The 15,613-nt window shown below is 44.9% G+C and overlaps 1 protein-coding gene across 2 annotated transcripts; it reads right to left on the bottom strand.

The window, feature by feature from the left end:
* Positions 1-744: 744 nt before the first annotated feature.
* LOC123143339 (F-box protein At5g03970) lies at positions 745-4,778 on the bottom strand. Of its 2 annotated transcripts, XM_044562222.1 has the most exons (3): positions 3,457-4,778; positions 2,895-2,940; positions 745-1,448 (listed from the first exon to the last, which is right to left on the bottom strand). In XM_044562222.1, exons 1-2 carry the CDS (start codon positions 4,589-4,591, stop codon positions 2,930-2,932), a joined length of 1,146 nt encoding a protein of 381 aa, XP_044418157.1. In that variant the 5' UTR covers positions 4,592-4,778; the 3' UTR covers positions 745-1,448; positions 2,895-2,929. The 2 variants fall into 2 exon arrangements, with proteins under 2 accessions (XP_044418157.1, XP_044418158.1); XM_044562223.1 differs by lacking the exon at positions 2,895-2,940.
* Positions 4,779-15,613: the final 10,835 nt, after the last annotated feature.

Raw genomic sequence — 15,613 nt, forward strand, 5'->3', positions numbered from 1 at the left:
TAACTGGATTCTGAAGGAGACTACAGCAAGACCTATTACCTCACTAGTAGCAGATCCACCGAGGATGGTTTATGAACTCCTGTCTCCGGCAACTGCATCGTGGGACGAGGCGCTAGTAAGGTGTGTTTTTCTGCCGATTGACGCGAACGCAATTCTGAAAATACCTATATGCAACAGTAACACAGATGATTTCTGGGCGGGGTACCCAGATAAGAAGGGTAGGTTTGTGGTTGCAGGGTAGAGGTGGATCATCCAATGTGTAGACCAGCGTGATAAGAAGGGAAGCTTAGTGAAGACCAGCGTGTAGTCGGGGGTCAATGGCTTAACTAGCGACACGCGGAAGACGGGGTGGATGAAATTGTTATACGACAGTTTGAGCTTGTATGACAGTGTGCCGATGTGTCGTTCGACGGAGTACGGACCAAAGAACTTGAACGCGTGCTTGGGGTAGGGGCGGCTTGACACGGAGGATTAAGTGCTGAGCCATGATCTTCTAAGGAAATCAAACAGGCCGTTACGCAAAAACACTGCAAAGATTTAACACACACATACAGTTTTTACACTGCCATACGCAAAAACACTGCAAAGATTTAACAGGGCTCCTGATAATGGTGAAAGATAAAAAGCCTGGAAGGTGATATGCTTGCTTCAGCATTAGTAAGTGCAGAGCCAACTCCCTGAAGAACATCAAAGGGAGCCGACCTCCTGAAGATCGTAAACTGGTTGAGCAAAGGTTAGGCCCACAGGAAAGAACTCATCGTTTCAATTTCACAGAGATTTGCACTCCAATGCACGCACAGAAATACTTAGAAAACAAATTGCAATTAGGATACAGTGCGACTTGTATGCAGTTCTGAAGGTTGTTGTCTGTTTACTACTACACTGTTTACCTAAAGAGATGCGGATGGAAAACTCAGTGGGGGTAAATACTTCCAAGCAACCTACAACCTTTTGGATGTAACTCCACTGAAATAATTCATGGCATAATAGATTGCAGAGGGCTTTCTGGTAACAAAATTGGGGTTCGGCCACCTTGGTGATGATAAAAAAGAAGTTAATCTAATACGATAGCACCATGGGACATAACATCAGCAGGGATATAGAAACCTGAAAACTCAACCTGACACAACACTAGACTGACAGTTGAGCTTGCCTGATCGTGCTTGCTCCAGACGCATCAAGCAAATGACCCGCAAGTGACCGACATGGCCAATACTAACTATTAATCCAAGCAAGTCACTGTGTCCTCATACAGAACATAGATAATACGCACGTAAGTTTGCAAACGAAGCGATTAGCTCCTACTAGTCATACAACTTCACACCTGACCAGTACAGAGGGCCAAATTCTGGGTGTAGCACACGCCCATGAACAGCATACAAAACGGAAGAACCTACGGCACACAATCAATTTCTGCATCTTGGCCACCGGAATGTAACCCTAGATACCTGCGGAGCAACCAATTTCATCAGTCAAAGTTAAAGTTGTGTATCTCAATACATTCATAGAAAAAAGTTGAAGTTATGTATCTCAACTTATGTACGACTCAAACAGTAAACACTAACTTCACTTGGGATCGTTCAAATTGCGCCAAATGCTACGAAACTGAACCGTCTCAGCGGTCAGCATCAGCGAACAAAACCAACAATATAAACAGAGAACCGCTACAGGAGAACAGTTCATTTTTGCCACCACACCTTCAACTCTTATTATTAGCATATATTCTCAAGTTTTTGGCTACATCTGTTATTCTGTTCTCAATAAAGGCAAATAGAATAAATAAACTGTGGCTCAAATAACTCCAGGGAAATACTGGTCATCCCAGCTTATCGGATCATTTGAAATATTCCTTTTTATCATGGGCACGTAAGGGGCTCATGGGGTAACAAACCCAAACAGTCAGGTTGTAGCTTATAGACATACTTTTCAGAAATGTATGTGCTAGCAAGTCGCTCACAAATCAAATTTAATTGAACTCATGTAGTAGAAGCCTCAACTAAGGGATCGTGCACCGTCTTATTAATAGAAACATTTCATTCGGCCCAAAATAGATGCATTACTCTTTCTTCACAACAACAAAAGGAATACTTCGACCACTAGTTTTACTGATAACATTAAAATGTTAGTAAAAGTATACAATTTGTGACAAAAGCAGTGTTTACGGTGAATCTAGTCATGCCATTTCGACCATATATTCATAAGAAAAGTCTTGAACATCTAAAGTGACAAAAAGTGCAGAATATAGACTACCGGCAAAGCATTGATACATATAGTTTGGACCAGACAAATCATGTTAGGGGATAATGGCAGTTGGCAGATTACATATGCAAATTAGATAGACACTGAGAGATATGCTGAGAATAATATTTAAGCAAACTGCCTTACACTAGAATAGTCATCCATAAAACTGCAATAAATTGAGCAAAAAGATAAATAGAAATAAAAAAATTAATGAAAGCATACTCTTCGAGTATTATGACAAACAACATTAAGAAAAGATAAGCAAAACTACACCAATTATAAAATTTATAGAATATTCAAGGAACAGTATAAAATGAAGAATGTTGTAGAAATGAAGAACATGTACACTCAGACCATTAGCTGGTCAGAAGAGTAAGTTATCCAGAACTATAAGCTCATTCCACGCCATATCAGAAAACAATAAAAACATAATCATACTAAGAAATCCAAGCAGATTAGTGAAATGAACAAATAAAAAAAATCGTACGTAAAAATGGACTTGGTACTCTCAGAAGGACTCTTCTAAAAATGGTAAATGAGTAAATATTCTTAAATTCCAGAAGTTCATCATTACGAACTTAATATTAGCACAATTACAGAGATAATAAATACTGAATGATAGAAATAGAACTAGCTTTAACTTTAACATGTACCTATTGAGTTCACGATATTTCTCACGTAGTCATCTTCAACTTCCCACTGTTGAGAAAAAACTGCCTTCTCAAACTACTACTGTATTATATAATTTTTGCATATATGAATAGGCATATGACAACAAGATTTATTTCAATGCTACACAAAGAATTTGCTAATTTTGATCTTTATTGTTTTATTGTATGGATATTCACATAATAAACTGATGAAGCCAGTTTGCTAGCTCTAACTTGATTACAGATATGGAACTCAGAATAGACCAATTGCAGCCCAACGCCTGGCTGCAGAACACATATAAAATAATACACCGCTAAAGGATTTTTTTTCCTATACATCATAATCATTAAACACCACCACACAAGAATCAGAATAGAAACGGTACAGAAAAAATTCGCTATATGTTGAAGAGGGCATCAAGCAGCAAAAGAAACAATTGATATGATGCTACTTAAAATTGCTAACTTAAAACAAAAGGATGTGAATCATATATGCCATCAACCAACTATAAAAAACTAACTTGGTTTTATTACAACCAATATATATGTGTAAGGCATGCTTTACCTGCAGCGTAGACACTTTCTAATGGATGATAATAAAAAAGGGGGTAGGCTCCGGGAAGTTTATTGAACTGCAATGACTCAAGATGGACCGTAAAGAGGATGTGATGTGTCCACACGAACACCACATTATTTTCCCCCATGGGCCCTTGAATCATTATTTCATTCTCCTCTGAATTCAGAGAAAGTAACTTGTCCAGTTCAATGGTTCTTCCAAGCCCCCATGAAGCAACACCATCACAGTCAGTTTTCCTCTTCCATAACTCGATGCTGAAGTCTGTCTGGAGGAGTAAACCAAGGCCACCACCCTCTGCGCGCATAATCGAGAATAGGTAATGGCCCTCTTCAAGGATATGCACTGGCAACCATATGACAGCTAGGCTTTGCTTCTCCAAATCAAACTCAAGAATTCCGGTAAAATTCCCACCAAGCCTCCAGTAAAGGGAATCCCCAATCAGCACAGCAGGCTTGTAAGTAGAAACGAAGGTGCCAGCATTACTCATTGGAACGCCAGATGGAAGCTGCGTTGAGACGAGTTCACCCCATGCGCCAGTCTCTGACGAGTAAACGCAGGCAAGGGCTCGTCTGTGTTGCTTGTCATCGTTGTCTGCCACTGTCAACACCACTTGGAAGTGCCGGGCATCATCAGCACGAAGCACCGCCCCATTGATCGTTGTCTTCTTCGCATGTATCGCAACCACCGGGGGGATGTCAAGGCGGTGCTGGTCGCCGGTGACGGGGTCCCACACCAGGATCTGGTTATTAGGTTTGTTGGAGACGAGTATGAGGCCATGGCGGCATCCAAGGGACTTGAACCGGTCGCCGTCCCCGCGCTGCAAGGAGAAACGGCCGGGGGAGACACGATCCGGGGCGTCGAGGGAAGGTAGGAAGGGCAGACCTTCATTTCTGACGAAAAAACCGAGGAGGGGAGGGTTGCGGCGGTGGTGGATGCGGAAGCGGCGGGAGAATCCTGGGTCGGAGAGGAGGAGGCGCCAGCGCCTGCAGACGGCGGAGGCGCGGGGGAGGGAGGAGGGCTGCGGGGGCAGGCGGAGGAGGATCTCGCGGAGCAGGTCGTCGTCGTTCAGTGGCCCGACCGCCGTCGAGCAGGGGTGGCGGCGGCGGCGGCTAGACCTAGGCATCTCGCCCTCCTCACACTGCTCGTGCGGGATGTGGTGGGTGGAGTCGAAGCAGCAGCAGCAGCAGCCCAAAGTGAATCGCTGAAGTGGATCAGCCCAGTTACAGCGAAGAAATTCTCTTGTTAGTTTTTTTTTTCAGTGCATAATAATTCTCAAAAAAAAAGTTACGGCTTGTAGTGTTCCTAAAAAAATAGAGTTACGGATTGTTGTGCATAATATGTACGATAATTCTTGAGTAGACATGGTGCTACGCGAGGCTGGAATCCACACCCTCTATTTCTTTGGAATTTGTGCCGTATCTCACGCATATAGAATTTAGTGGGACGAATTGATCTTGTATATGCATTGTATCTATCAGTCAATAAGTGTGCATGCCCCACAGCTAAACGAGGTTGAAGTTAGTGTTTCATTGAAGCAGTCCTGCAACATACCTGACCAACTCATTTACTAGGATTAATGCACCACACTATCCTCTTGTCTTACTACGTGCTGCCCCATTACATATTTACGAGTGCACCACCCTCTATGGCTGCAACAGAAATGTGTATTAAGTAAGCTAATTAGTGTGAACTTTTAACTATGCTAAATCAGCTTAGGTCTATCTCCATATTAAGTTATGCATGTGCATACACATGAGTAAGGTTCCTAAATTGCAGTAAAAAAATTTAAATTTTAGAAATCCAAGATTTTAATTTTTTTAAATATGTCCACTACATAAGATTAAACTAGTCCACCTAAAACAAATAATCGACTGCATTTTTTTCAAAATGATGATTTGATATACTTTTTGGAGTATCCCCGTGATAATCAAAGTTGTTTCCTGATGACATTACCTATCCTATATTTACACTTATCTACAAAACTACTACTCTCCATGCACATACTTATTGTCGTTCGTTCTCGTGATAGGAACAGACCTTTGCATGCAGGACTATTTTTTGTGGGGTTTTGCATGCAGGACTCTAACGTTAGGAAATGGACAGGACAGCCTTTTCTTGAAAGTGCATGAACAGGACAACCTTCGGCAGATGCAACATTAATCTATGAAGTTATTCCCTCACTGCCTCACAGACAGCTAGTACCTGGGTGTACCCCAGTAATGATATCCCTGACCTGTTCTGGAACATTAATAATTGACCTGGCCAAGGTATAAATACGCCCACATTTAACTCCCCTGGCCAGTGAAGCGTCGTATTCTAGCCCAGTATTTATGCGTATATGGAATACCGTGCATCAGTATCCAAAAGTCGCTATATAATCTGAGGATCTTAAAGCACGAATGGCCGGCCTAGATTAAGACCTCGCGTGGCACCATGTCCCAAAAATTCGCGTCCATAATATGTACTCCCTTCGTTTCTAAATATTTGTCTTTTTAGAGATTTCAACAAATGACTACATACAGAGCAAAATGAATAAATCTACACTCTAAAATATGTCTATATACATTCGTATGTGGTAATCCATTTGAAATATCTAAAAAGACAAATATTTAGGAACGGAAGGAGTATATTTTTAAAATTGTAGTGTAATATTTGTAAAATATAAAATACTGGTGCATACAATTTTCATCGGAATAAAATTAGTTTAAACGCCAATTGAGCATTATTTCCAATAATCATTTTAGCTATGCAATATCCTGCCTCTCTATATTGTCCTTGATAAGTTTTGACTTGCTTAGATTTCCAAAATCTATCAAGAGTATCTCTGTTTTAGCGTCAACAAACAAACATCGGTGTTTGCAACAAAAAGATATGTGCTCACTTCTGCTTACTGGGATTTTCCATAGAAAAAGCTGACTCCCCCCCCCCCCCCCCCCCCCCCCCCCCCCAACAAAAAAAACTGACTTCGTTCACTGCAACTGTTGTGCATCTGTAGCTACTCTTTAGCTATGCCATTACGGAGTTGCCTGCCTTGTAACCCGTGTATATGTACACTCAGTATAATCAATGAATTTTTTTGTTGCTTCCGGTACTTACATGGTATCGGATATGAGTTATCTATCCTCGCTTTCGGTCCTTCTCTTCGATGGCTGAGTCTCACTCCTTCACTGGCTAGCCTGGCCACATTTCCTTGGTTGATGTGCCTGCTCTTTCCTATTATATAGACTCGTCGACCGCCGCCATCCTCGACCCACCCACCCACCCTCACTCGGTCATGACAATACTCAATTTGAGGAATCCAGTTTCATCGCCTAGAGCACACTGTATATGGTGGCATTTCACCAGTGCCACGACATAGCTCTATCCCTTATGAACCCATGCTCCTCGACATGCTTCACGGCGTCTCTTACCCAACGATGCATGATGTCGACGGTGATTGGTTCCTCAATATTTGTGCAACGGCGCGTATTTCTTAGGATCTGGGTAGTCTCTCTCATTTCTCCACTACCCCTCATCACATTGTTATTGGCAACGGCTCTCGCCTTTCTTTCACACACTTTGGTTCCTGCACATCCTCACTTCCTCTTCTCAGGTCAAACTTTCATAATGTGCATGTCTCTCATGTCTTGCCTTGATCACAATTTTAAATTTTATTGGTGCCTTCACTCGTGAGAATCTTGTTTCTATGGAATTTTGACCCCTTTGGATTTTGTATCGAGGACTACTGCACTCGATTTCCTCTGTTTCGTTGTAACAACTCTGATGATGTCTACCCCACGGCCATGCCATTGCACCCCCTGTTGCGTTTCGCGACACCCAAATGGTGGCTATGGAGTAGATCGAAGCTCTTTGTTGGGGTAACAGCTTGTCTTCTAAGGACATCTCCAATGCAGGCTCTCAAAACATTTTCATACGTCTGGACTAACCAAGTTATCTGGAAGAAGTTTGCCATCCAATATGGACCCGCATCTGCTTGCCCGAATTTCTATAAACCAAACACAAACTAGAGGGGGTTGCGGACATTCGGACCTTGGCCACGTAGGACTCACTCAAACCCCCCTCCCAGGACACTTTTCTTCCACTCTACTCCCAGCTCCCCCATGCTCTGCACCTGCACCCTCCTTGTCTGACATCGTCACTGTACCTTTCTGGCCGGCGCCCAAGCATTGCCGAACGTCCGCAACCCCCACTGATACGTCTCCGTCGTATCTACTTTTCCAAACTTTTTTGCCCTTATTTTGGACTCTAACTTGCATGATTTGAATGAAACTAACCCGGACTGATGTTTTTTCAGTAGAATTGCCATGGTGTTAATTTTTTGTGCAGAAATAAAAGTTTTCGGAATGACCTGAAAATCAACGGAGATTATTTCTGGAAAATATAAAAATATTGGCGAAAGAATTACCAAAGGGGGCCCACACCCTGGCCAAAAGGGTGGGGGCGCGCCCACCCCACTGGGGCGCGCCTCCCGACCTTGTGGGCCCCCTGGACCACCGATCTCAACTCCAACTCCAGATATTCACGTTCAGGGAGAAAAAAATCAGAGAGAATGATTCATCGCGTTTTACGATACGGAGCCGCCGTCAAGCCTTGTTCTTCCTCGGGAGGGCAGATCTGGAGTCCGTTCGGGGCTCCGGAGAGGGGAATCCATCGCCATTGTCATCATCAACCATCCTCCATCACCAATTTCATGATGCTCACCGCCGTGCGTGAGAAATTCCATCGTAGGCTTGCTAGACCGTGATGGGTTGGATGAGATTTACCATGTAATCGAGTTAATATTGTTAGGGTTTGATCCCTAGTATCCACTATGTTCTAAGATTGATGTTGCTATGACTTTGCTATGCCTAATGCTTGTCACTAGGGCCCGAGTGCCATGATTTCAGATCTGAACTTATTATGTTTTCATGAATATATTTGTGTTCTTGATTTTATCTTGCAAGTCAATAGTCACCTACTACGTGTTATGATCCGGCAACCCCGGAGTGACAATAGTTGGGACCACTCCCGGTGATGACCGTAGTTTGAGGAGTTCATGTATTCACTAAGTGCTAATGCTTTGGTCCGGTACTCTATTAAAAGGAGGCCTTAATATCCCTTAGTTTCCAATAGGACCCCGCTGCCACGGGAGGGTAGGACAAAAGATGTCATGCAAGTTCTTTTCCGTAAGCACATATGACTATATTCGGAATACATGCCTACATTATATTGATGAATTGGAGCTAGTTCTGTGTCACCCTATGTTATAACCGTTGCATGATGAATGCCATTCGACATAATTTTCCATCATTAATTCATTACCTACGAGCTCGTTTTCATATTGATCTTTGCTCCGTTACTTCTCCGTTGCCACTGTTATGATTGCTACAATACCGCTACTATCACTTTTGCCACCATTATCGTTACTTCCACGTACCCTCGTAGACCGAAAGCGGAAGCGTTATATCAACGCGGTTGATGTAGTCGTACGTCTTCACGATCCGACCAATCCTAGCACCGAACGTACGGCACCTCCGTGTCAAGCACACGTTCAGCTCGATGACGTCCCTCGTACTCTTGATCCAGTTGAGGCCGAGGGAGAGTTCCGTCAGCACGACGGCGTGGCGACGATGATGATGAAGTTACCGGCGCAGGGCTTCTCCTAAGCACTACGACGATATGAACGAGGTGTGTTTATGTGGAAGGGGCACTGCACACGGCTAAGAGAAACTTTGGTGTGTCTTGGGGGTGGCCCCTCCCCACGTATATAAAGGATGGAGGGAGGAGGAGGCTGGCCTAGGAGGAGGCGCGCGCCAAGGGGGGGGGCAATCCTACTCCAAGTAGGTTTGGCCTCCCCTTTCCTATTCCTACTAGGAGGAGGAGGAAAGAGGAGGAGGGGAGAAGGAAAGAGGGGGCCGGCCCCCCAAACCAAAAACCAATTCGGTTTGGGCCTAGGGGGCGCGCCCCACACCTTGCTTGCTGCCCTCTTTCTCCACTAGGGCCCAATAAGGCCCATAGACTCCCCGGGGGGTTCCGGTAACCTCCCGGTACTCCGAAAAATACCCGATACAATTCGGAACCTTTCCGGTGTCCGAATATAACCTTCCAATATATCAATCTTTATGTCTCGACCATATCGATACTCCTCGTCATGTCTGTGATCTCATCCGGGACTCCGAACAACCTTCGGTACATCAAATCGCATAACTCATAATACAAATCGTCATCGAACGTTAAGCGTGCGGACCCTACGGGTTCGAGAACTATGTAGACATGACCGAGACACATCTCTGGTCCATAACCAATAGCGGAACCTGGATGCTCATATTGGCTCCTACATATTCTACGAAGATCTTTATCGGTCAAACCGCATAACAACATACGTTGTCCCTTTGTCATCGGTATGTTACTTGCCCGAGATTCGATCGTCGGTATCTCAATACCTAGTTCAATCTCATTACCGGCAAGTCTCTTTACTCCTTCCGTAATGCATCATCCCGTAACTAACTCATTAGTCACATTGCTTGCAAGGCTTATAGTGATGTGCATTACCGAGAGGGCCCAGATACCTCCCCGACAATCGGAGTAACAAATCCTAATCTCGATCTATGCCAACTCAACAAACACCATCGGAGACACCTGTAGAGCATCTTTATAATCACCCAGTTACGTTGTGAGTTGCATAATCTCATAGTCATAGGAACATGTATAAGTCATGAAGAAAGCAATAGCAACAAACTAAACGATCATTGTGCTAAGCTAACGGATGGGTCTTGTCAATCACATCATTCTCTAATGACACTTGGCGTATTGATCAACAAGCTTGTCCAGCAGATCCTTTTGCCCTCCCCCGTATTGATCAAATTATTGATGCTACGGCGGGTTGCGAGCGTTTAAGCTTTTTGGATGCATATTCTGGTTATTATCAGATCAAAATGGCAGTTAAGGACCAGGAGAAGACAACCTTCATAACTCCCTTTGGAGCCTTCTTCTATGTGTCCATGCCCTTTGGGCTCAAGAGTGCCCAGGCGACTTATCAACGATGTGTGCAGAATTGTCTTCATAAACAGATCGGTCGCAATGTTCACGCCTATGTGGATGATATTGTGGTCAAATCAAGGAGGAAGGAGACATTGATTGATGACTTGAAGGAAACCTTCGATAACCTGCGGGTTTACAAAATGATGCTTAATCCGGCCAAGTGCGTCTTTGGTGTACCTGCAGGCAAGCTCTTGGGCTTTTTGGTGTCTAATAGGGGCATTGAAGCTAATCCGGAAAAGATCAAAGCCATCACCTCCTTGGCCAAACCGAAGTGTATCAATGATGTTCAACGCCTGGCGGGCCGGATTGCCGCGTTGAGCCAGTTTATCGGTCGCCTTGGCGAGAAGGCCATCCCTTTATATCAGATGCTGAAGAAAATGGATAAATTCGTCTGGAGTGACGCCGCTAATGAAGCGTTTGAGGACTTAAAGCGGCAGCTGGCTAATCCGTCGGTTCTTGCTGCTCTGGTTGACAAAGAGCCATTGTTGCCATATGTAGCAGCTAACGCTCGGGCTGTTAGTGTGGCTATTGTGGTGGAGCGCAAAGAGGCAGGAAAGGAATATCCGGTTCAGCGACCGGTTTACTATATCAGTGAAGTACTTATCGAGTCCAAGCAGAGGTACCTACATTGGCAAAAATTGGTGTATGGGGTTTTTATGGCAAGCCGGAAGCTTAAGCAGTATTTCCAAGGTCATCCCATCACGGTGGTCAGCTCTGCTCCTTTGGGGGATATAATCCAGAACAGGGAAGCAACTGGCCGGATTGCTAAGTGGGCTATCGAGCTCGGGCCTCACGGGTTGAAATACATACCCCGAACGGCGATCAAATCTCAGGCACTTGTGGATTTCATCAATGATTGGACAGAACTACAAGCGCCAGAAGAGAAGCCGGATCATACTTATTGGACTATTCATTTTGATGGGTCCAGGCAATTGGAGGGCTCGGGGGCTGGAGTCGTATTAACTTCCCCACGAGGTGATAAGTTTTGTTATGTTCTCCGTTTAATGTTCCCTTGCACTAACAATGCAGCTGAATATGAGGCTTTACTCCATTGTCTTCGGATGGCTAAGAAGATGAACCTAAGCCGAGTTAAGTGCTTCGGTGACTCGGATGGCTCAACAAGTGTCCAACAATTGGGATTCCAAGGACCCACTCATGGCAGCATATTGTCGTGAGGTGGATATTGTTGCAAGTCACTTTAAAGGCTATCAGGTGGATCATGTGGACCGGCGGAAGAATGAAGCGGCGGAAGAATGAAGCGACGGGCGCTTTAAGCCGCCTGGGTTCCCAATGTAAACCGGTTCCACCTAATGTCTTCCTGGATGTTCTGCATAATCCGTCCGTCAAGCTCCCTGGTGAAGAGGATTTGGCTGTTCCTGATCCAGAAGCTCAGTTGGTGGCGGCTCTTCATGTTATCCCGGATTGGACGGTTCCATATCTGGCGTATATGAACCGGGGCGAGTTACCAGAGGATGAAACTTTGGCCAGGCAGATAATCCGGCGGTCCAAGTCCATGACTATTATCAATGGAGAGTTACATCATTGCAGTGTGACTGGGGCGTTTCAACGCTGTGTGTCTCCTGAGGAAGGCCGTGAAATTTTGCGTGAGATCCATGAAGGAGATTGTGGTCACCACGGCGGTTCAAAATCTTTGGTGGCCAAGGCATTTCGTCACGGTTTCTATTGGTTGACTGCTCATGCTGATGCCGAGGGCTTGGTCAAAAGATGTGATGGCTGTCAGAAATTCTCAAGGCGCGCTCATGTACTGGCTCAAGAGTTGAGGATGATTCCAATCACCTGGCCATTTGCAACTTAGGGGCTGGACATGGTTGGGCCTTTCAAGAGGTCCAAAGACAAGAAGACCCACCTTTTGGTGGCGGTTGATAAGTTCACGAAGTGGGTGGAGGCAGAGCCAGTTAGTAAGTGTGATGTAGCCACGGCGGTTTAATTCATCAAAAGGGTGATCTTCCGGTTTGGCTTTCCACACAGCATTATAACAGACAATGGTACCAATCTGTCAAAGGGTGCCATGAAGGAGTTCTATCAACGTGAGCACATCCGGCTTGACGTGTCATCGGTAGCTCACCCCCAGTCCAATGGTCAAGCAGAGAGGGCCAATCAAGAGATCTTGAGAGGCATCAAACCCCGGCTTATGGTCCCTTTGCAACGGGCGCCGGGTTGTTGGGTTGAGGAGTTACCCTCTGTGTTATGGAGCATCAATACCACACCCAACAGATCGACAGGATACACTCCGTTCTTCATGGTTTATGGAGCAGAAGCGGTTCTTCCTAGTGACATCCGTCATGACTCACCTCGTGTAGCGGCATATGTTGAAGCTGACAATGAGAAGGCACGGGAGGAAGCTCTTGACCTGTTAGATGAGGAGCGTGACATGGCGGCAACCCGTTCGGCGATTTATCAGCAAGATCTGCGTCGTTATCATAGCCACCGGGTTAGAACCAGAACCTTTCAAGAAGGTGATTTGGTGCTTCGACTCATCCAGGATCAGACGGATATGCACAAGCTATCCCCCCCTTGGGAAGGACCCTTTGTGGTCAGCAAGAATCTACACAACGGGTCGTACTACCTAATCGATGTTCGAGAGTGCAAAGACTCACGTAAATCGGAGGAGGAGACCAACCGGCCGTGGAATATTGCTCATCTTCGGTCTTACTATACTTGAGCCATAGGCTCTGCTTATGTACATATTATGACAATGTATATATTATGATCAATAAAATAAACTGGAACCTCAGCTAAAGCGGGGTATCTGTTGTTTTCTTACATCATGTGTGGTTACATGGAGCTTCTGTTTATAAAGCGGCGTCCGGTTTACCCCTTGATTTAGCTTCTCAAAGCTTTATATTACATCACTTGGGGGCTTGGTCATATCCGAACCATAGCTACACCTCTTGATCGGTGCAATGCCACAGCATCACTTGGGGGCTTGGTCGTATCCGAACCACAGTCACACCTCTTGATCGGCTCAAAGCCAAATCAATCCGGGGCCAAAGAGAGTGTTGTAAAACAACAGCTCAAACATAGGCACCCACTGAGCACAGCTCACAGTGTTACTTGGGGATTCTTTGCTGTCGAAATGAACTAAGAATCTACACTTGTAACAGGCTATCAAGCCATGGCTTGGAAGCCTGGTGTATACACCTAAAACCCCGGGTTAACCTGCCTATTTAAGTAAGTCACTCCGCCCAGGTAAACCTGGTATGACCCTTCGAACTTTGACAAGTTACTCTAAAATGAAGACCCTGAACTTGTCAAGTTAAAACGATGATTGGTTAAGGATTGAGGACCATCTTAAAAGGCTTTGCAAAAATGGTTTAACTCAGTGGCCTGGCAGCCCTTGAAAAGCCTCGAATTTGGGGCCTGGCAGCCCGTGAAAAGCCTCGACTACAACGGTTTTTATTTGCCTTTTGCTAAGTTTTCTTTGTTTCCATAAGATTTGTGATGTTTTTTAAACTGGTGTTTATCAACCCGGTTAGGCTGTCAACTACAAGTTCTCAGTACACGATCAAATCCGGAGACTATCAGCCCGGTCTGGTTTTGACTCAAAGTCACCAGTATGGAATAAACCGGTGTTTATCACAACCCGGAACGGTTTTATTGTAAACCGGCATCATATAACAGGAGTTACTTATCCTCCAGAATAGGGTTATGACCCTCACTACAACATTATGCCTAAAGGTCACAGGTATGCCTAAAGGTCACAGGTATTATATATTTCCATATTTGGTTATCTTTTACAACCTTGGTTATAAACCTTGGTCATATATATATATATATTTGGGTATCATGACCCGCCCGGGGGTAAACCGCCAAGGCGCTTTAAGTTTCTTATCTGCAGGAACAGCTTGAATAAATGGCTATGGCTTATGAATATCATATCTTAAGCATGTCGGATTAAGCAAGCATCTGTCGCAGATAAAAATGCACGAAGGCATACCAGACCAAGTATTTTTACTAGCCTATTACAAGGCGCTTCCGTGCCCAAAAGGATAATTGTTTTCTCAAATACATGTTGCAGCATGTAGAAGACTAAACCGGCCTCCGGTTCATGATTGGTCACCAGCTTGGCCTGATAGTTGCAGATCATCTCGCGCCGGTTCAACTCCCTCCTCTCTACCCAGTGGCTGGAAGTCAACAGTTGCCCAGTCGATCCTAGTTAGGGCTTGGAATACAGCTTCATCGCTTATAAGCGTGGACGGTTCAATGTCAGGGGCATAAGTGTGCTTACGGATTGGTGGGATAAGATTTTGCGCTTCTGGAATTGGTGCAGCAACCCGTCTGTTCTTATCATCATAACTCGCCTGATAGTACGAGAGATCCGCTTCTTCAACCAGTTGACAAGCCAATGGGCGTACTTCCCGGTTTATGATTCGGAGATCATCATTGCCAAATTATGTTCCGTCTTCCTTCAAACTAGGATAGCCTTGGGCCGCTTCCACTGGATCAAAGTCAGGTACCCACGCTTTTGCCCGGGTTAGTGCGGCCAAAGCGCCCGTTCTAGCGGCAGAATTTTTTAGCTCGTCTACCCGGGCAGGAAGCATAGATAACCTTTCTAAGGTATCCTTGATCAAAGTGGGAGGAGGATTATTGTGTGAAGCAGTATAGATGATCCGCTGCGCACCGGTATACAGCTGCTCTATCAGAGCATAGGCCGCTTTCAATTTCTTCTGTACGTCGGAGCCCAAATGGCTAATACGAGTTCATGTGCCATTGTACACATCAGTAAACCAACAACACATGGGAAGATATGTTGAAAGTATTAAGGAAAAGATGTTTACCGAACACAGCAGCAGTCATGGCATGAATCTGCCGCTTTACACCGGTCAGTTCGTCAACCACCGGTTTAAGAGCTGCTTCTGCGTTCTCAGCCCTTTTTATCAAAGCGGATTTTTCAATCTCCCAGTCCGCCCGCTCCTTGTTGAAGCCCTCTTTAAGTTTCTCCATAGCGCCTAGAGCGCTGGTTAACTCTTCCTTGGCTTTGGAGGTTTCGGCTTGCTGGGATTTGAGGTTCTCCTGCAGATCAGCGGTTTGGCTTTCTTTCTTGCTTAGTTCAGCCTATAAAGAGACAAATATATAATGAGTTGACAGTACATATTTGAAGTAC

This window comes from Triticum aestivum, chromosome 6D (genome assembly GCF_018294505.1).
Source record: "Triticum aestivum cultivar Chinese Spring chromosome 6D, IWGSC CS RefSeq v2.1, whole genome shotgun sequence".
Taxonomy (NCBI): Eukaryota; Viridiplantae; Streptophyta; class Magnoliopsida; order Poales; family Poaceae; genus Triticum; species Triticum aestivum.